The sequence below is a fragment of the Filicampus tigris genome, chromosome 4 (assembly GCF_054856515.1).
Source record: "Filicampus tigris isolate MCC_2025a chromosome 4, RoL_Ftig_1.0, whole genome shotgun sequence".
Classification (NCBI taxonomy): domain Eukaryota; kingdom Metazoa; phylum Chordata; class Actinopteri; order Syngnathiformes; family Syngnathidae; genus Filicampus; species Filicampus tigris.
Window position 1 is genome coordinate 29,523,788 of NC_141220.1, and position 21,088 is coordinate 29,544,875.

A 21,088-nucleotide genomic window follows, 5' to 3' on the forward strand; every position below is an offset into this window, starting at 1 on the left:
CACAGGTCAACATTTGCTACATCGCTCTTTCTTTTTATTCTTTCTTAAAGCGGAAGTCAACCCAAACATCTTTCTTTCAAGAATACTTTCCCAGCAGGCCCACTAGTTGACACACGGCATTCTGATGAATATTGCGTTTGTGGAATATAAGTGAAGCAGCAAAATGCACTCGTTTTTAGCCATCTCCGGGGGCGGCCATTTGTCACTTCTTTCGACAGAAAAGGACGTCACAACTGCTCACAGTGACCAATCACGGCTGAGCTCTTTTCTGAATCTGAGCCGCGATTGGTCATTGCGAGCAGTTGTGACGTCCTTTTCTGTCGACAGAAGTGACAAAATGGCCGCCCCCGGAGATGGCTAAAAACGAGTGCATTAACACTTATTCCACAAACGCACAATTAATCCGAATGCCCTGTTTCAACCAGTGGGCCTGCTGGGAACATATTCTTGAAAAAAAAACAAAAACATTTAGGTTGACTTCCGCCTTAAATGAAAGTTGAAGTCAAGCAAAAAACCCTTTGTGACCATAAAATGTTCAAATCTTATTATGATTTGTTGAAATCCCTTTTTTATACATAACCCCCCCCCCCCCCCCCCCCCAAAAAAAAAAATATGTGGAATCTAACGGGGTGAGCATGTTAGTGTATTTTCCAAAGATGGAAATGTGAAAGTGAACTTGTCCACTGGTGGTCCCCCACAGCTGAGACCTGACGAATTCTCCTTTTGGTCGTCTCCTTTCCACGCTCCCATCTTCTTTCTGTCAGCGTTGACAGGAAGCATTCCGACACGCCAGTGATGTCATCCCGACCTTGGGCCGCTTGTCCTTGACCTGAATGGAAGCTGAAGAGCGTCCGCATCAGAGAATCAGAGTAAGGATCGATTCCACTCTTGAGAGCACACAAGTGTATCTCAGCAGCTTTTTATGTGCGTCGGCGTGTCGTGCGTGCGTGCGTGCGTGCGTGTGGCCATCATAAGTACAGCCTGACTTCCAGGAAGTGTATGTGGCTGTAATGATCAGGATGAGAGTAGGATGTATTTGATTTGATTTGTCATGTTGTCAGTTGAGGATCCGGTCCGAATGAACCAAGTGGCACATTTGTGTTCTTTTATATTGCACGTTTGGTATCGATGCGTTCTATAATGGTGACGCAATCGAGGTCCTTTTAAGCGGTGGATCAAGTCAGGCGAGTCACCGCTGAAGGCCCAGCTACCAAGCGGAAATAGCCCGCCGCTGTTATTACACGGACACAATCACAAGACTTTCTATTTGCGTGTTTTGACTTGACTCTGAGCTGAAGAACTGCACTCAGAAACTGATTTCATTTGGTGACGTAGATGTTTGTACCGAGTCTCTAGCACCATATGAAATCAGGGTTCTGGGAGGCGGACTCGCAACTTCTAACATGAAACGCGCGGCAACGTCAATAAAGTAGAAGTGGCGAAAGTAGGTCACCCACTTCACCTTTTGGTACATCCAACTAATGTGGGCCCAGCTGCTGCCGTCTTGCTTTCGTTGTTTGTGTGTGTTCACTCCACGGGGGCCCAAAGGATGCATTCAAGTCGGATGGGACGTATGGAAGACTCACAGTCGTTCCGTTTGTGCACAGCTAATCGGACAAAACTGGAATTCTTCCTCTTGGCAAAAGTGCAATGGTGATTCAGTGCTGTTTTATAGGCATGTTATATTAAATACAGAGTAGGGGGTTAAAAGCAAAAATAATGAATGAATAAAGTTGTGTCGTAATCCTTATACTGCTGTTTTTTGAGTATTTGTGCATCTCTGTCTGACTTGAGGTTGCTTTCATTGGCTTGTGGCCATATTTATAAAGTGTCGTGCTTTTGTGTGGCTAACAATATAATTCTTTATATATAATCCATTTTGATTAAAACCAGAGCAATGTATTTTAAAAAAGCAATAATATACCCGTTGAGAGCACAACAAACCTGAAGTCAAATTCATATTTAGTGATTATGTGTTTTTTTGGGGGTTTTTTTCCTTTTACTCTTGCTGTCTCGGGTTACAAATTCAAATGAGACATTCAAGCAACACACATTTTTTGCTTTATTTGTATTTTCTGCTAAATGTCAGACATGTTTGTTCATTGTCTGACTTGAGCACTGCAGGCTTTGCTCACACAATATTAATACGATAATATCCAACACTGTGGAAGACCATTGATGCAGAAAATTGAGATTTTTTTTTTCTTCGTGTCTTTTTAAGTTTGTTTTAGGCAGTGCAAAGGCCCGCTTGGTGTGGTTGTTTAATTTTACAATTTTATTCCTACAGAAAGCTAACATCAACAAGCCCCATAAAAAAAATTAAAAAAAAACAGAGCATTTTTTTTCATACGGTAATGAGTACAGTACTTTTTTAAAGTTGCTAATTTAGAATGTTACTTTTTAAAGTTGCTGATTTAAAATGTTTTTGGGGAATTTTTTTTGTCCGTTCACAATTGTTCCCTGAGAATATTTATATTGTACAGTATTGTATAAAAAATGTATATACATTTCGGAGTCTACTTTTTTGTTTTATTTTTATGTCAATAAAGAAAATGAATCAGTACTTCTACTTTGACATGTTTTCTTTTTCTTTGTTATTGTTTTTACAAAAATATATGTATGGGCTTCTGCTTAAATGCAGTAACGAAGTATTTACCGTCCCGCTGTGTTTGTAACGTGAACGGTTTTGAAGCTCCTGCTCCTTGGCTCCTCCCACTTGCATTGTTCGCATGGCAGCAGGGTTAGTAGCTGTTCTCTGATTGGTCCGAAGCGGCATTGCCGGGGAGCTCATCTCTGATTGGTCCATTTCCAATAATCCGCCATATTCAAACTTCCGCCGTGCTGACTCTGTGTGCATTCATCTTCGAGTCGTCTGTTTTGTTGTCGTCCTTTCTTTGACAATTGGACACTGTTTTCCTGCCCATTTCCGTTATTCTGTCCACAAAAAGGATTTCTTTTTAAAACCTAAGGAGGTCTGCCGCGGAATGGAAGAGAGCGAAGAAGTGAAGGTAGCAGCGACGTTGGGCAAAAAGCCGAAGCTTCGTCGGACGTCCTCGAGATCGTCCACCGCCAGTGTCAGCAGCCTCGCTGAGCCTTCGCCGAGAACGCTTCGCAGAAACAACTCCAAAAAGTACGCAGAGGCCTTTAAACGGAACCGCCGCTCCCTTTATAGCGCCATTCCGAGAGTCGAGATACTTTTCGAAGAAGATTACAAACAGGACTTGCGTGTTTGTGCAAGGCTGTGAGCTGGTAAAGGACGCGTTCATTCGCGTCCCGGAAACCACACTTTTTTCGATCACATGCCTCAAACTACAGCGCAGCTTTTTCCATCAAATCTAGATAACGCTTATTTTCTCGTGGTTATTAACTTACTAATTACCTAGTCGTATTAACAAAATAAATTGCAAAATAATTTTAAACATATATTTTAATCTTTGAGGAAAGGCACGTTTTTTTTTTACCAATAATTTCAAGTTGCATGCAAACGCAACGATCCTAATCGAAACACACCAGTTTGCAAAAAAAAGAAAACTTTTTTTTACCTGTTATTGACGTACACTACTTACACTAACAACATGGCTGTAAACAGAGAGGGTCTAGTTTACAAAAGCGCAGTCAGTGTTGACAACTTAGCGATGCTTTTGCTTTAGTAAGATGAGCGAAGAAATGGATTGCATGAGCAGAATCATTTTCTCATTGTTTTGCGTTTGGTGAAAGGCCGTCTCAATGGGGCTGAACTTGCCATAAGGTGCATATTAATACGTGTCATTTGTCCGCATGTTGGAAACGTTTGACCCGAGGTACGTGTGTCCAGGTCGCAAATATTTTTGCAAGCATGCCTTACACCTGTACAACTGTACCCAAGAGAAAATTTGAGCCAGGGAAAGGGGGTATCCTTTCAAGACCTGTTTTGAATTTTGCTGTTGTCATTTGCCTTTTCTATCAGCAAAGGGGAAAATCTATTCAATTCTACATTGTATTTTTGTTGGAAACAATAAAGCACATTATTCTAAAGCCATTATTGGCCAGCCTACTCTGAAAAAAGACACACTATGCTGCTAAAATAATACATTCCACTTGTGTGCAAGGTTTCTGAAAAAGTACATGTAAGATTTATCGCATTTAATTGAATTGAAAAAAAAAAAGTAGGACACATTTTCCCTGTGGGTGCCATGCACTGAGATCACACTGTAACTCACAATAGCAAGGCTGTTGCTTGCTGCTGCTTTTCTTTTTTCATTGAAACATCTCAGCAGCATGGTGCATGTAAACACTGGATGTTTGAAATCCATTTGTCAACACCAGCCCCATGCCCACACAATCTGGATGTCTACGCGAGTTACAATTTGTAAAAATTTATTTCTTTCCACTTTCATTTATGTATCATACAGTTTAGTGCCATATTTCTTTTTTAAAATTCCTTTCGTGGGATGTATTAAAGTGTATTTGAGTGTGCTGTCCTGTAATGATGATTTTGTCTCACTCATTAGACCTCTACTGCAGAGAGGAAGCTCCTTCACCTTTCTCACTCCAGGGACACCTTGGGACTTCAGTCTGGTGAGTACATGCTAAATAAAGAGCATGGTGGCCACCACCATATCACCTGTGTATCGCCGAAGCCAGATCAGGGCTTCATGGAATTTTTGGGTCCAGAGGAGAACATTTTCCAAGGACCCCTCCTAGACGTAACGACAATTAAGCAAGAACTGCCGCCCGTATTCCTAGATCCCATAGAAATGAAAAAAATGGCCTATTTTCAAGAAGAAAGTTGCAGTGTTCTGATAACAAATTCACTTTTTTTTTTTTTTTTAGAAAAAAAAAAATGAAAAGACTAAAAGCTATTTTTGATGTCTGCGTTACATCACAAGATCAGATCTGAACTTCTAATTGGCCACAATCGGAGGTAGCGAGAAGTAAGCAGTTTAGCTTGACATGTTTGATTGACCCCTGTAAGTACGAATCCACCCAAAAAGGATGATGCAGCATAGCCAAAGCTTGGATGAGAAACTCTGTCTGAAGCAATAAATCTGTCAACGTGTCATCGTCGAAATTGTTGTCGCCACAGAAGCGAAAACGCAAAGACAAGGAAGACGACACGGTCAGCCTGTCCAGTTTCGACCTCAAGGTGAGAGAGCGCACGTGACTTTTGAAGTCTTGAAGTTCTTATTAGAACCGCTACACATTATATGCAGGCCCCACTTTGGAGTACGCGTGCCCTTTTTTGAACGTTCAAACTCCAAAGTCCTTGATTAACCGCAATTGTGTCTAGCGAGAAAACATTTTTGCGTTTCTCAGGAGCCAACAAGCAAGAAAGGACGGCCACTGGCCAGAGTGTCCTCTCTCGTCAACTTCATATCTCCTTCCAAGAACGGAGCTGTGCGACGTTTCGGTCAGACCATCCAGGTAAAGGCGGAAAAATCACAGAGTCTGCACACATCCCGCACCGCAGGATAATGGATCGGGACTATCTTGAAAGGGGAAGTCAACCCAAACATATTTTTTTTCAAGAATATGTTCTATGCGAGCCCACTAGTTGAAACAAGGCATTCTGATAAATGTGGAATAAGAGTTAATCCGGCCGTTTTTAGCCATCTCTGGGGGGCGGCCATTTTGTCTTCTGTCGACTGAAAATGACACCACAGTCGCTCAGGTAACGACCAATCAGGGCTGACCCGTTTTCTGAAGCTGAGCCGTGATTGGTCGTTACCTGAGCCCTGAGCGGTTGTGATGTCATTTTGAGACGACAGAAGTGGCAAAATGGCCGCCCCCCCGAGATGGCTCAAAAGGGGCGCATTTTGCTACTTAATTTATATTCCCACAAACACACTATTAATCAGAATGCCGTGTTTCAACTCGTGGGCCTGCTGGGAACATATTCTTGAAAAAAAAAAAGTGTTTGGTTCGACTTCCGCTTTAAAAGCCATCCGATGGGAAGGGAAGGCAAATTGGTGGTACGTGTGCGTCCCACCCAACTTGATAAGACGTGACCGAACGCTTGTGTCGCTAGTCCATGTCGCTGCGAGGGGACGGCAAGTCTCCGGGCGCGTCGCTGCGTGGCAGCGGCAGCAAGGCGGCGGCTCCCACGCCCACCAAGCGCCGGAGCAGCATGCTGTGGTCGGAGACGCTGGACGTTCACCAGAAGAGCGCCTTCTCCTCCAAGGAGATCAAGAGACAGGAGGTGCTGTACTCTGCTCACGCGGTTTTACGATTCACGCCCCCCCACCCCATCCACCTGATCGGGACCTGTTTAGTCAGTTTGGCGTTTTGTAGTGCCGTCGGAATGTTTAGTGAGTGGACGTTATCGTCAATGCATCCCCAAATGCAAATGCTTGAACCGCAATTAATCGCAGCAGGTACGACTCAGATGCACCCTCGATAGGTCAAAATCTGCGCTAAAGAGTGAACACAAATCTTCTTTTTTTTTCTTTTTTTTTTTTTGGAATAGCTTTAGCCCCACCTCGTGCTTGAGAATACAAAAAGTACTAACTCTGAAATTGACTTAAGTGCAAAAAGTACGTTTTACTGTTAATTATATGATCTAAAAAAATGTCCTAATGCTCACACTGCGAAAGAAGAAAAACATTGCAAACACGACAAAGCAACAAGCGTGCACATTCTAACGTATTCAAGGGCACTTACTCCGTATGAATAAAATGGAGTTGTGTAATGCCAAAATGTTGACCCAAAGTCATCTCGTTTCCTGAAAAGTCCACTAGCTTAATGCTATCGTGCCCGACGCAAAGGATGAGCTCATGGAAGTGCAAATGCTCAAGCTTCCATCAACTGCTACGGAGCAGCAACGCATGCAAACAGTCGTCTACGCTCCGCGGCATCATTTCTCACTGCGCTGTAAGGCCAAGGAAGATTACTTGTTGGGGACCTTCTCTGTCTCCCCTTGCTGCCAATTCCTGCGCCTCTCTTCAGACTTGAGTGCTGCCTACAATGTTGTGGCACAACATACACTGAAGACGCACAACTCATTTCCGCTCGCCTCCGTACTGGAAAAAACACAAAGCCGTGGCTTGAAAATCCTTCATGAATGAATTCGAGGGGAGCACCGTCCGCCCTGCGAGGCTTTGGGCCGATGCAGAAAAATCATTTTCCATTTCCGCGATATTGTATTTATTTGTTGAATACTCATTTCGGAAGGTCGGCCGGCTGACCTTGATCCGATGAGGAAAACACATTTTCCTTTTTGACTGAGAAGTAAACCATATAGTCCACTATATACAAATATATATATATATCCGATACCGCGACGGTGTCAACTGTGCTCCGATATAGAGTGGAAAAATCCCGATTACTCCCAAATCACTATGCGGGTATACGGAGGAGTGGACATTTTAGGAATTATCTCGGTCACACGAAGTAACCCAAGCGCTCTTCTTCACCAGGCTATTTATGAGCTCTTCAGGGGCGAGCAGGATCTCATCGAGGATCTCCAGCTCGCGCGAAAGGTTAGAGTGTGCCAGGAGGAGAGGGGGGGGAAAAAAAAAAGAAATTCTATGGTTTTGTTATTAACGTGACATGGCCGCTTGGCTCAGGCGTACCACGACCCCATGCTCAAGCTGGCCATCATGACGGGGGAGGAGCTGGCGCACATCTTCGGGGATCTGGATGCATACATCCCGCTGCATGAGGGTCAGTCGCACAAGCCACATCACCATCCTCATTAGTCTTTTCCATTTTTCACAATCTGAGCTCAAAGGTGACACAAAATGCCCCTTCCTCTTAAAGACTGCTGGAAATCTGTTAGTGAGCCGAGACAGTCCATCTGCCTCACAGGTGTGGCATATACACATGCTGAGATTAGAACACAGGCGTGCCTTGGGCCGCCCCCAGCCCTCGCCACATGAGGCTGCAGTCAGTTTGGACCAAGCATAAAGAAAATAAGCCTGTGAATATCGCTAGAAATTTTTACACGCAAATCAAAGCAAAAAATCAGCCACACTCTTAAGTTGGGTCACTCACATCTCCAGCCATTTTGATTTTCTGAGAATTGCAAACATCCAAATTTGCCTTTGTCGGGTCTTGACAAGTTGATATAGATGCAAGCAACTTTGATTTGTGTGTGTGTGTGTGTGTGTGTGTTGTTTTTTTTTTCCAGATCTTTTGATGAAGTTGACTGACGGAACGAGCCCCGACGGGACGGTGGCTCACATCGGACAAATTGTCATCGATTGGGTGAGCGTGATGCAAAGCGAGCAAGCAAGCAAGGCTGGCTATTTGTTTGCGCGCGAGCAAAGCGTGAGGTGAGGTGAGGTGACGTGACGTGACGAGGCGGTCCCGCACCGCAGCTTCCGGGCCTGAACGCGTACAGAAACTACTGCAGCAACCAGTTGGCGGCCAAGGCGCTTCTGGACCAGAAAAAGCAGGACCGGCGAGTGCAGGACTTCCTGCAGCGCTGCCTGGAGTCGCCCTTCAGCCGCAAGCTGGACCTGTGGAGCTTCCTGGACATCCCGCGCTCGCGCCTGGTCAAGTACCCGCTGCTGCTGCGCGAGATCCTGAGGCACACGCCCGCCGACCACCCGGACGTCGCCAAGCTGGAGAGGGCGGTACGAGAGCACGCTTGGAAAAAGTACTTGGAGCAGAAACGCAGAAAAACAACTTTGCTAACAGCACAAGTGCTGATTCGACGCACTGATTTGAGAAATGGCGGAAATGGACTTCAGTGCAAACGTCAAACTAGAGAAAAGTACAACGTTTAATATTTAATACTTTTCTAGTGCTCAGACTGACAAAGAAGGAAAAACATCACAAACGCAAGAACAAAACAGAACACAGAAAATCATCAGTTAGATTACAATAACAACAAAAATACATGTTACTCGTATGTATTTTTTGAATTAGTTAGTTTAAATGGAGACTTTTTGAAAGCGAGAATTTTGCAATGCTTAAGCTAGCATGCTATCTGAATTGAATTGAATACTGCCAAAATGTAATTGAAGTAGTAAAAAGGAATTGAATTTGTACACTGAGTAAAAAAATGTTGGTGTTTTTTTTTTTTTTTTTGTGTAAAGCATAAAACGATGATGGCGCTGTATAGTTAAGTGAATCATCTCTATAGCTTCATTTTGACACTTCAAGGTCAAACTGTAAAGTGTCCGTTTCCAGTGCGGTTAATTATAAAGATGACTATTGTCACAATCCATTTTAAAATGGTTTGTTTTCTTCAAGAGTCCAGTTGCTGTATCTATCGTATCTCTCCCTTGACACTTCACAGAAGAGTCTCAAAGGGCTTCACAGGCCGGCACTTCCCAAAAACGTCATATTTTCTCTACCTGCTGACTTTAAAGAAAAAATCAGTGTACATCAATGTCTCTGTCCTATGAAATCCTTCCACAGGAATAGCAGTTGTGTGAAAATGATTTGAAATGTGTCGGTTGTCGTGCGGTTTGCCCCTGCAGGTGACGATCATCCAGGAGATCCTGTCCGACATCAACTTGAGGAAAGGCGAGTGCGAGTGTCAGTACTACGTCAGCAAGCTGGAGTATCTGGACGACAAGCAGCGCGACCCTTTGATCGACAGCTGCAGCAGCCTGTTGTGTCACGGCGAGCTCAGGAACAAGAGCGGCTCGGTGAGCGTGCCGTTCAATTCCACGGAGCACAGGCGTCCAAACCATGACGTTTGTGCGCCTCGGTCCCCCTCTGCTGCGTTTGTGTGTGCCTTCGCACACTCGACCTAAACTCACTGATTGGCTATGGCACGTTAGATACATTTACAGGTGCAACAATTCATTGATTGATCAACTATCGCACGTATGTATCGCTAATTGTTTTTGATGAATCGTTCAGATGGCTTGTTAAATTTATAATTGTACAAATTCTCCAAATTTCTGCCTCCTAACACTAAATATTGTTACATTTCTGTAGTCCTTCATGAAAGCAGACTGATTGCCGTTGACTTTTTCAAAGTAAGACATTTGCGCGCATCTGCTTCTACTTGGAAGTCAATGATCAACATTTTTGTGAACAAAATAATCAACAGATTATGAACGGCATTTTTAGTTTCATCCCAGATCAATTCAAAATAATATTATTCTGTGCGCGGCCCTTGGAAGAAACATGAGGCGCTATCAGCATATTGATGATGATGATGATGATGATGATGATGATGACGATGACGATGACGTTGACGTTGACGACGACGTCGTCATGGCAGAGGCTGCACGTGTTCCTGTTCTCGGAGCTGCTGGTCCTGACGCGTCCGGTGACGCGCAACGAGCGTAGCTGCTTCCAGGTGTACAGGCAGCCCATCCGGGTGCGCGACCTGGCGCTGGAGGACCTGCAGGACGGAGAAGTCCGCCTGGGGGGCTCCTTCAGGGGGGCTTTCACCAACGCCGCCGACAAAGGTGCCCTTGCAACACTTGCACGTCAACATGCAAGCAAGTCTTTCTTTTTTTTTTTTTTTTTTTCCAGCCTTTGCTGACAAATGGAGAATTCAAATATCGTCGCTGTCCTGTAAGAAATGTCTTTTTTTTTTGGTCGTTTTTCTTATTTTTACGTGAATGGTCTCTCCGCATTACAGACATCGCACGAATGTGAACATTTTTAAACATGCGTGTTTTTCACGGGACAGTTACGATACGGTGTGGCGATTGCTTGGCGTTTTGGTGCTTTTCACAATTTGGGCAAGCAGACCCAAGACTCCATCACTGTTACTTTTTCAATCTTGTGTGAGACACGTGCAGTCAAATAGTTGTTGATATTATTGCTACTGTATTATTATTGTCAGAGCTGGGCATTTGACTCCAAATTGAGCATCCGAGATTCGTCATCCATCTGCAGCAAGTCCTTATATACAGCATATATTTTTGGAATAGTATTTTCTCAACGTCTATCCCCCCCTTTCCCTCCAGCAAAGAACTTTTTCCGCGTGAGCTCGTCAGACCCGTCCCACGGCCAGTCGCACACCCTGCACGTCAACGACGTCTACCACAAGCAGCAGTGGCTCAACTGCCTGCGCGGCGCCATGGCGCAGCACGGCGCCGCGACCGGCGCCGCGGCCGACGGCACCGCGCGGGTCAAGCGGCGCTCGTCGGCCGTCTACGACGGAGACGAGAACTGTCCGCCGGCGCCGGGACCTCAGCTCAGGCCGCAAAGGTCTCGGATCTCCATCAACAGGAAAGAGACGGGAGTCTAGAGGTGAATGGCTCAACCACTGATTTCATGTTTTTAAATGCGTTTAGCAGACTGAACATAAAAGAAAATAACCACACAAAAAAAAAAAGAAAAAAAAAAGTCCAGTTGTTTCCGTCCGTGTTTGTCAGAAGTGAGTCGGATGTCTTTGTGTCAGCTAAGTTTACGATTCGCAACCAGTGTATGCTGCAAGGAATTATTCAATTTCACTTAAAAGGTCTGAAAATTATTTATTCACTATGAAAAAAAAATCCTTTTCTTTTCTTCATCTATATTATGCCAGTTATGTGGTGACAGGCAGGACAGTTTCATGCTCTTCCACTAGATGGCAGATGTTACTTTACCTTGTACAGCCACTTTTAGTGACATATTTGTTTGGTTGTATGACATTTTTATCTAAAGTCAAATTTGGGTCAACAATGGAATTAGCCCACTCCACTTCCTTGTGGCAGAATTTAATTTAAGATTTATAAAATGCGTGCCTCAAACGTCAACAAATACCTAGAGTGGGCTAAGTCATAATTGTGTTAATAATTGAGAAAAATCCCAGCAAAAAAACTATACTGAAATAATGATTTCATCTCAATACAGTATACCTATTTGAAAGTCAAGTCCGGTTCTCCATTTTTGCGACATTTTTAATTTGGTGGTGTGCTTTGAGAATATTTTTTTCTAATGTAAAACTTCTGCCTGGTTCAATTTTTGTTAACAAAAACGCAACCATGGAGTTAGCCCACTGTAGTTCTGAGTGAGACCACTAGGGTTTGTTTGGGTTTTTTTGGGGGGGGGGGCAGATTTTTCTGTCTGGTAGTGTGCCGTGTTTCATTTTATTTCTTTTCCTTGCGTGCCTCAAAACTCATTGGGGCCCAATCAGAACAAGATCCCATCAATGTTGTCATATTGACGGGGCTTGATTATTGAACCGAGGCAAAAGCTTTGCATCAGCAAAGATGTCAGTGCATGTCAGCAAACAAGAATGTTCCCACAAAACCTGAACTCATGATGACCTTGTCTTGTTTCTATTTGCTCACTTAGTCGGTGTGAACTGTGGGCCTGTTTAGCTAGAATTGTGTTATATGAACGCAGCGGGCGTCTACACAAGTTTAGCCATCGAGACGAAGAGCGCGGCATTCTTCTGCCAGTCACCATCATAGAGTAACAACAAGATTGAAGGACAAGTGACTTTGGGCTTTCCAGGGTCACAGCGAGTCACTCGCATGACTTGTTAGGAGGAGTTTTTCTTACGTCGGATGCAATTCCTGATGCAACCCAATCAAGGCGGTGGCTACATGATTTTCAGACCAACTAAGTGAAATTGGATCATTTCCCGCCGTTGGGAACCCCTGGTCTGGTCACATTTCGGGTTTTCTATGTCTGTCAATTAGTCCCACTTCGTATTTCTCATGTAAATTTGATGACATTGCAACTTTGCAGACAGCAGGTTTGCATCGTGGAAGCCTCGGGTGTTTTTGTTGTTTTTGTTTTTTTACAAACAAACCTAGAAGTAGCAAACATGAGTATTCATGTCTGAGGAAATAAAAACCTGCTAGTACGTCCTTGAAATGAGTGTGACTGCTTGTCTTTGCTCCCAAACGACATTGAGCAGGTTCCTGCTTCAATTAGAATTCCCCCCAAAAAATCCTCCTAGTCACGCCATTCATACTTTGGCATCACGAGACCAAGTTTAGTGCGGTAGTGGTCAAACTCCAAACATCCGTTAATACTGCTTGAGAGATGAGAGCGTTCGGTCTGTGAAGCTCCCTTTCTGGGATGTTTTGGCCATCTTGGAAATGGGAGTTGGCCCAGTGTTGCACCGGGGAATCGGGAAAAGCGCCAACGTTGAAACTAAAGCCTGGTTCATCGGCCCGACGTTAGCCCCGAATCTCCCCTCCCGACAATCGTTGGTCGGGACGACTCTCCAAAAATAATCTTATCGGATAATGCTGCCGTGGTGCGCTCAGGATGGCCCGACCTCGAATCGAGGAGCTCGCCGACCGGCTTCAATGTGACGTCACTCGGCAAGGGCTGACCCGCCGCCCTGCACAGATAGTGAATGTCAAAACATCATTTGCAAGAGTAGAAAAACGAGATTTCCTGTATTTATTTATGACACGAATGTAGCTATTGGAGATACCTTCGCGTGACGTAACGCAACATGACTTGCACGGGCGGCGCGAAGACGTGCCTGCCGTTCGGCTGAAGCTATTTGGGGAAAAGGGGCGAAATGCCTTGAAGGTTTGCCGGAGGTCAAAATGCCTTGCGCTGAACCAGAACAGCAAACAAATGATCGGAATCAGCCATCTATGTTGTTGACATTCGGCTCGAACTGGGACGATCCGAGTGGGGTGAGTCCCATTTGCCACCTTCCACCAACGCGGCGTAACACTTGGTTTCGATGACAAATCATCCGAGGGACAGCAATGGAGTTTGTCCCCCGCTGCGCTCGTCCTCAAAGGCTTTGAGCGCTGCTGGTATTTGCAGCCGCCTTCCGCTGTAGGACAACTTGATGTTTAGCGCTTTGTTTTCCTTCGCCGTTCCTTCGATAGCTCAGTTGGTAGAGCGGAGGACTGTAGAGGCGCCCAGTGGAAATCCTTAGGTCGCTGGTTCAAATCCGGCTCGAAGGAGACTTTTGCTGCGAGTAGATTTAACGCAAAGTACATTGATTTGGGATTTACTGATCTGACGTTCACATTTTGTCACTTTCTAGACAGATTTTGCTCTAGCAACTCAGTGCGTGGCGTTTGTGTCGCTCACTTATGGCACATTTTTGGAAGCATTTTTTTCTCATCTATCTATCTGACCCACAGATTTTTATTTCATTGTGTGGCATTTTTGGGGAATGTTGTAACAGCTGTCATATTTGTAGCGTTTTTATATACATATTTGTGTCTGTTTTCCTAGATTTTTTTGTCACTTTAAAAACAATATTACTTATTAGTTTCTTTGGTTTCTGTCAAAATGTATAAGTAATTGCTTGGCGTTTGTACTGTCACTACTCGCTACATGGGCAATACAGTACTTAACCGTACAAAATGATAGCAAGTGAGCCAATCTTTGCTTCCATTTTTTTCTGTATAAATCCCAAACATAAACAATGATCTCCAAAACAATCACGTAGCAGGAGCTTTATTTATACACAAATTACCTAGAGGTAGAAACATTTGTCATTTACAAATGTACATATTTACAGCATATACAGTGTGTGTATATATATATATATTTATATGTGTGTGTGTGTATATATATATATATGTGTATATATATATATATATGTGTATATATATATATATATATATACATATATATGTATGTGTATATATATACATATATATGTATATATATATATACATATATATGTATGTATATATATATATATATATATATATATACATATATATGTATGTATATATATATATATATATATATATGTATATATATATATATATATATATACATACATATATATGTATATATATATATGTATATATAAACACACACAGACAAACAAACTAATCCCCTCACCATCGCAATTTTTTTTTTTCACACAACAATCAACCCCGTACTCACACGAACATCCTTGACCTTGTCATAATAAGATAATAATAATAATACCAGTAACAATTATGTTAATAAGCACTTTCGGGGGAAAAAAAATATACTCCATTTCCTCTTATGCTCAAATAATTTGTTTTTGTTTGCAGCTATTATTCTTTCTAAACTATCTTGATAATAAATCCTATTTTGAAAGTGTTTTAAACACAAATTTGATATCGTTTTTGCACATTTTACCCAGCAATAACAGTGTTCAAACAACACAAGGTGTGCAGTTCTTTTAAAAAATGCAGAACATGCTCATGGGCATGAAATAACCCCAGTTGTCTTTAACCTAAGTTGAAAGGTGCTCCAAAAACATGGCACACTGTTTGACTCTATAAATTTGGAAGCAAAAGAGTGAAAATTGGAAGCATTTAAAGATGACCCCTTTTTTTCCCCCCCAACTGAAGATCATGCAAAATCCTCTTTCATCCTGGTTTTTACGCCTACAGATAGCGATGGCTGTAGGTTCATTTCATAATGTACATCTTCGGGCAGGATATTGCAAAATGAGTTAAGTTTGTTAATTTGGACAAAGCTGGGTTTGTTTACTTTAAACACAGAGGGATCACGGTAAGACTGTACAATATTTGGTCTTATCCATTACCCTTGTTTTCTTTCAATATCTGTATTTAAATGTTTGGATTATTTTAGAAGGGTATTCAACGACATTAAGAAACTAGTACAACAACAAAAAAATATGTCGAGGGAGTATTTAAATAGGGTATTTCTCGAACATGGATTTCACTTCTTGCTGGTGTGGCCTGGATCGTAAGCACCTCTCACCGATGGTGAGTTTGGGTCATCTCGGCCTGGTTGCCAGTCAGTCAAAAGCAAATGAATATGGACGTGTTACTACTGATCATGCAGAGGCTTGTGTCGACATAGCCGACGCTAGCGGGCAAAAACGCTCGTCAGATGTCGAAGACGGGAGGCGGCGCGTACGACAGAAACGCCACCATGCGATTGGGCAAGTCCAGCTGAGAGAAAACGTGGAGCGCCTTCACGCCCAGGATCCTTCTCAGGGCCACGCGCGCCATCTGCTGGAGGCTCAGCGGCGTGTCTGCGGGACAAAGCACAACAGGTACACAAAAACACTCCCAACAGTGGCAATGCTCCTTGATAGCATTAGCAATTAGCATATGCAGTCATACCTTGACAGTTTAAAATCTCACCCCAAAAAACGGGACACATTTCTGACAAAAACGTATAACTTAAAGGCAAACAAATGACATCATTTAATTTTTTAAAGAAATGTTGGGACACTCTTGAGCAAAGGCAACAGTGCACGAAAATTGTACGACCAACGTCCAGCTCGGACGTTCCTTGCGTACGACGCACCTTCGTAGAAGCGAAAGCAGACATGCGCCGGCGATCCGAGCGGCGCGTAGTGGACGGCCTTCTTGTCGGCGTTGTCTCGAGCGTGGAGGTTGGCGCCGAACTCCACCAGGAGCTCGATCAGGTCCACCTGGCGGGTCTTGGCGGCGTAGTGGAGCGCCGTCTCGTGGAGCTTGGCCGCGTTTACGTTCGCGCCTTCAAGCGATGCAAAGCAAGGAAACGTCAGCCGCGTTTGGACAAACAACGTCGACGAGATACAGGGAACAAACCTGACCAAATTTAGGGGAAAACCTGATACAAACATGACAAATCTAACAAAAACCTACAAAAAAAATGTTGACTTAATTTGAGGGGAAAGAAATGACAAAAAATCTGACCCACTCCAACCTACAAAATATCAACTAAAATGCAACAAAAATGTAACAATGGACAAAAACATGCACCCCCGCCAAAAAAAAAACCAAACAGAAAAAATACAAAAATGTAGCAAAAACAAAACAACTGACATGAGAAAACTGTCACAATAAAGCAGACGTCAAAAATATTACCAAAATTGGACAGAAATATGACAAAAAAAACAAAAAAAAAAAACAGAGTAAATTGTAAAATTCTGATTAAAAAGTTCAATCTGACAAACGAACTAAAAACTGACAAAGTTGACAACAATTGGAAAAAAAAAAAACTAACAAGTCAGACCACCAAAAATGGGCAAACCGTAACCCCCAAAAATAGACAAAATGTAAGAAATTACAAAAATCAAGAAAAAAACCATAAGAAACCCCAAAAAACTCGTACATAATATGAAAATTACTTTAAAAATTTTTTTAAAAAGAATCTGACCAAACTAACAGCAAATACATCTGCAACTGCGACTCTCCTTGCTCACATGCAAGGGCATCACTTAACTGCGCTTCACTCGTGCACGTGAAGCTCGCTAACAAATTCTCACATTTTAGTTCTCAATACAATGCAAAAAAAAACCCTGCTAAATCGCAGCATTGCTAAGTCAAGGTGACCCGGCGTAGCTTTTTAACATTTTGAAATTCCTGGAAGACCGACCGGCGTTGAGGAGCAGTTTAGCGCAGTGGTAATGTTTGCTGGCGCAGGCGACATGCAGCGGCGTTCTGTAGTGGCAGTCGTGCGCCTCCATGGAGGCGCCGTGCTTGATCAGCAGCTCTATGCAATCCAAATTGCCTTTTGAAATAACAAAACAAAAACAAATCAAGCCATACTCCCGAAACTAGTGGAATATATACCTGTATATATGGGGAGGGGGGGGGGATTTAAATATACTGTATATAGCAGCAGATAGTGTATGTCCAAAGTCCGGCCGGGGGGCCAAATGCGTCTTACCGCGCAGGCAGGCCTCGTGGAGCGGCGAGAAGGTGAAGAGCGGCGGGTTGACGGCGGCGCCGTACTCCAGCAGCAGCTTGACGCACTCGGGGCTTCCGGCCGCGCAGGCGTCGCACAGCGGCGTGCTGCCGTCGATGTTGCGGGCGTCCACCTGCCGAGTCACGCGTCATTTGGCGCCACATCAAAGCTCGCCGCGCCGACTTTCGCCAACCGTTCCAATCGTTTGGGATTTTCACATCATGTGCAGTTACTTTGAATTTGTTTCTAGCGCATGTTTGTTCCTTTTGAATTTTTATCAAAATGCTTCATTTTAGTTGAGCTTTTATTAGTTTTAGTATTAGTTTGAGGTTGTTGTTTTTTTGGTTTTTTTTAATCATACAGGGTATTTCTAGTGTGCAACATTAAAAAGCATAAAAGCTCATGTATGAAACTGACAGAGAAACCAAAGCACATTTCCACTTTGAAAACACTTTCAGCTTTGTAAATCCACGTGGTGTCGTGTTGCCGAGCGGCGCCAGAGTGCAAAGTTGAAGTGGGGCGTTGCGACCTGCGCCCCGGCGGCCAGCAGCAGCGCGACGCAGCCGGCGTGTCCCTGGATGCAGGCCTCGTGCAACGGCGCGATGGAGTCGACGGCCGCGGCGTTGACGGCCGCCCCGTCGCCGATCAGCTGCCGCAGCCGCGCCGCTCGGCCTTCCGCCGCCGCCTCGTGCACCGCCGAGCGCTCCGTCCAGAAGCCCAGACCGTGAGCTGCAAACGCCAACAATGCAAGTCTTGTATGCGCCTTTTTATACTTTTCCTTAGTCCAGATAAAAATGCTCAGAAGTGTTCATTTAACAATATGTTTTGATTGCGGTTGAGCGTCAAATGAAGTAGCAATAAGAAAGAAATGTCAACTTTGACAACATTTATAGTTGTCACTTTAGACCAGGGCTGCCCAAACGTTTTGCAAAGAGGGACAGGTTCGGTGAGGGGTAAATGCGGGGGGGGGGGGGCAGGGGGGTTAGGGGCCACACGTTATTCATTTCATGAGAGAGGCTGCGGGCCGGGTCAAATTTGACCAGGGGCCGCATTTGACAACCAGGCCGGACTTTGGACGTATCTGCCTTAAGGCCTAGATCGACCAAAGCGCCGTCCGAGGCGACGACGCGTCGTGCCGTCTGAATGCGCCGTCCGATTGGCGTAGCGGCCACCGTCGGAGCCCGTCAGGAAGCGTCTGGTGGGCGTTTCAGCATGTTGAATTGCTGTCATGACATTTGCTCACTCCGATTGGCTGTCAGCTAGCAAATCAGCGCTCGGAGCACCAGCGGGGAGTGACTAATGCGGATAAACGGTGAGCGTGCCTCCGCTGCCTTCATCTTCTTCCAAGTACAAGAGCGAGGCTTGACAATGGAAGTATCATTGAAATATTTGACCATACCGCCGTGTCAAGAACGTGAGGATTCACTTTGCGTGGGAGTTCATCGTGAGCGAAGAATAGAGCCGAATGCATTGTTTACGTTTTTGTAATCCGCCCCCCGGCCAACAGCTTTCCGGTGGGAGTTTTCCAACCATGAGAAATGGTGACTACCGCCGCCGAGGGTATGGAAGGCTATTACATCTTATGTCGCCGTCTGTCGTCGCGGCGTGCTTTGCCAGCGTGACGTGCCGACAGTCGGCCCAACGCCACGGGGTGAGCGTCGGTCACAGTTGGCCAACGTCGGATTGCTCCAGCTAGGCCTTTCGACGGTCGGACTGTGGCGTTTACATTTATGTGAGTAGTTTTAACTTACTTAAAGTAAGTAGAACTTTACTTTTGCAATCTTATCAACATGTGCCTTTTTGTTAAAACATTATGACTTTTCTTTCCCCCCAAAATTTTAATGACATTATTTTCTGTGGAAAAAGGTCGAATTTGTATTACAACTTTCCTTAAGAATGCAAATGTATTTTTTATCAAATGTTTATTCTTGCAAAGACTTTAATATAATTCTGATCAGTTTCAATTTCATTTTAGTTTTACTTATACATTTTATAAGTATTTCCATGTTATTCTCAAAACGTCTTCATTATTTTACATTTCCACTTTGTGACTCATTTCTAACTTTTTTCAATTAAGCATCTTAACTTTTGAGACCTTGCAACTTTTTCCTTGAAAATGTCGATGTATATCTCTGATTAAAATGTTATTCTCGCATTACTGAATTACAATTGTATTGTCATTATATTGCAATTTCATTTGCTTATTGGCATCCAGTTGTTGTTTTTGACAGCCTTATTTATTTTACCATTGTAAACCATTTCTAAAAACAGTTTTATTTGCATGACATTGCCATCATGTTACAACATTTGATATAAGTCAAAGCAGGGCTGCTGTTTCACAAGTGTTGGAACAATGCATGATAACTACGTCATAAAGTAGACAGTTGAGCACCAAGTCAAAGCTAATGCTTTACGGGCTTCAAAACGTGTGCCTCGCACTGCACACTATGCACTTGCGAGCTGAATTCAACGTGACTTTGTCGCAAGTGGCGGGAGACGAGCTTTGAAGTTTTCATTTAGTGTCGAGTGTGCAGAAGTTGTCAAGTAAGCAATTTGCTGAGTGCTAAGCTGCTTACCGATGTCTCCGAACAAGGACGGCCTGCTCCGCGTTATTTCCATGTCGTCATCTTCGAACGTCAACTGCAACATTTAGCGGACGATGGAAGTCATCGCGACCCCCAAAAGGCGTCGAGTGGCAGAACCGGACGACGCTGCTGCAAAATACACAGTCTGCGTGTGCGTGTGCGTGTGCGTGTGCGTGTGCTCGTCCGCCGCTGCTACTACTTTTCCGTTGGACAATCAAGTGAGAGAGGGCGAAAGCAAGGAACTCTGGGTAATGTAGTCAATTCGCATGCAACTTGACGTCCTCGCTTTGCGACTATTTTCATTCCTACAGCCGCGACGAAGCAAGCCGACTTTCTACGCCGTCATTTCACGTATGTTGAAACAAGCAAACGAAAAACAACTGATTGAGCAGAAACGTGCCTTCTTCTTTTGCACACTTTTTTTTGTCGTGGTCCGTGTTCGCTGTTGCTGTGTTGCGCCGCAGTTCCTGCTTCTCCCCTTCCTTCTCTGTGCAGTGCCGGAAAGTGCCAGTAGGGGGAGCTTAACTCTGCAGCAGAGACTCACACACTCACCTGAACTGCATCAAACTAATTAGATTATTTATATATAGATTATAGATTATACTTATTACGTTATTCAACCAGCTTCTCCCCTTATTCCTGTGCCGGATGATTCCTTGACGTCCATGCTACTTGCTGTTGAGTTGACAACTCCTGGTGAATTTAGTTACTCCCTTTTGTTGTTTAAATGTATTTTCCTGCGCACGGTGATTCTCAGTTGCTACTTTGTCTTCCTGGGTGATTTTTAGTTGCTACTTTGTTTTCCTGAATATATATTAGTTTTCCCTACTTTTGAACCCAATGATTTTGTATTGTTACTTTATGCCAAAATAAATCTTTTTTGGATTACTGCTCTCTGCCTCCTGGGTCCTGGCCTTTTAATTGCCGAAAGGAACATTTTCTGTCATATTTCTGTCAGCTTTTTGTCCATTTTGCCAAATTTTGGTATTTTTGTTCAACGCTTGTCAGATTTTCATAGGTTTCTTTTATAGATTTGTTTATTGTTGCGCAATTTTAAAAAA

General features: G+C 43.8%; 2 protein-coding genes and 1 non-coding gene across 3 annotated transcripts; 2 read left to right on the plus strand and 1 right to left on the minus strand.

Annotated features, from left to right (window-relative positions):
• The first annotated feature begins 2,807 nt into the window (after positions 1-2,807).
• On the plus strand, positions 2,808-12,702 carry LOC147149398 (neuroepithelial cell-transforming gene 1 protein-like). Its single transcript, XM_086029221.1, has 12 exons — positions 2,808-3,130; positions 4,491-4,557; positions 5,066-5,125; positions 5,296-5,403; positions 6,008-6,178; positions 7,395-7,457; positions 7,545-7,641; positions 8,108-8,184; positions 8,298-8,555; positions 9,408-9,578; positions 10,163-10,352; positions 10,860-12,702. The coding sequence occupies exons 1-12, from the start codon at positions 2,985-2,987 to the stop codon at positions 11,141-11,143; spliced, it is 1,692 nt and encodes a 563-aa protein (XP_085885347.1). The 5' UTR covers positions 2,808-2,984; the 3' UTR covers positions 11,144-12,702.
• A 973-nt stretch (positions 12,703-13,675) lies between these two features.
• On the plus strand, positions 13,676-13,763 carry trnay-gua (transfer RNA tyrosine (anticodon GUA)). Its single transcript is given in 2 exon segments — positions 13,676-13,712; positions 13,728-13,763. It is a non-coding gene; the product is annotated as a tRNA-Tyr (tRNA).
• A 1,669-nt stretch (positions 13,764-15,432) lies between these two features.
• Positions 15,433-20,520, minus strand: LOC147149400 (ankyrin repeat and SOCS box protein 13-like). The gene is made up of 6 exons (XM_086027761.1): positions 20,019-20,520; positions 17,972-18,171; positions 17,425-17,575; positions 17,131-17,265; positions 16,075-16,266; positions 15,433-15,796 (listed from the first exon to the last, which is right to left on the minus strand). Exons 1-6 carry the CDS (start codon positions 20,089-20,091, stop codon positions 15,648-15,650), a joined length of 900 nt encoding a protein of 299 aa, XP_085883887.1. The 5' UTR covers positions 20,092-20,520; the 3' UTR covers positions 15,433-15,647.
• Positions 20,521-21,088: the final 568 nt, after the last annotated feature.

What these genes read in the sequence shown, in the direction of transcription:
- LOC147149398 (XM_086029221.1), top strand. Translation starts at nt 2,985, where the DNA reads ATGGAAGAGAGCGAAGAAGTGAAGGTAGCAGCGACGTTGGGCAAAAAG. An exon ending in GTTTCGGTCAGACCATCCAG is followed by an intron (nt 5,404 to 6,007) that starts GTAAAGGCGGAA and finishes TTGTGTCGCTAG; the next exon opens with TCCATGTCGCTGCGAGGGGA. An exon ending in AGGAGATCAAGAGACAGGAG is followed by an intron (nt 6,179 to 7,394) that starts GTGCTGTACTCT and finishes CTTCTTCACCAG; the next exon opens with GCTATTTATGAGCTCTTCAG.
- LOC147149400 (XM_086027761.1), bottom strand. Translation starts at nt 20,091, where the DNA reads ATGTTGCAGTTGACGTTCGAAGATGACGACATGGAAATAACGCGGAGC. An exon ending in GTCCTTGTTCGGAGACATCG is followed by an intron (nt 18,172 to 20,018) that starts GTAAGCAGCTTA and finishes TGGCGTTTGCAG; the next exon opens with CTCACGGTCTGGGCTTCTGG. An exon ending in CTGCTTTCGCTTCTACGAAG is followed by an intron (nt 15,797 to 16,074) that starts GTGCGTCGTACG and finishes TTTGTCCCGCAG; the next exon opens with ACACGCCGCTGAGCCTCCAG.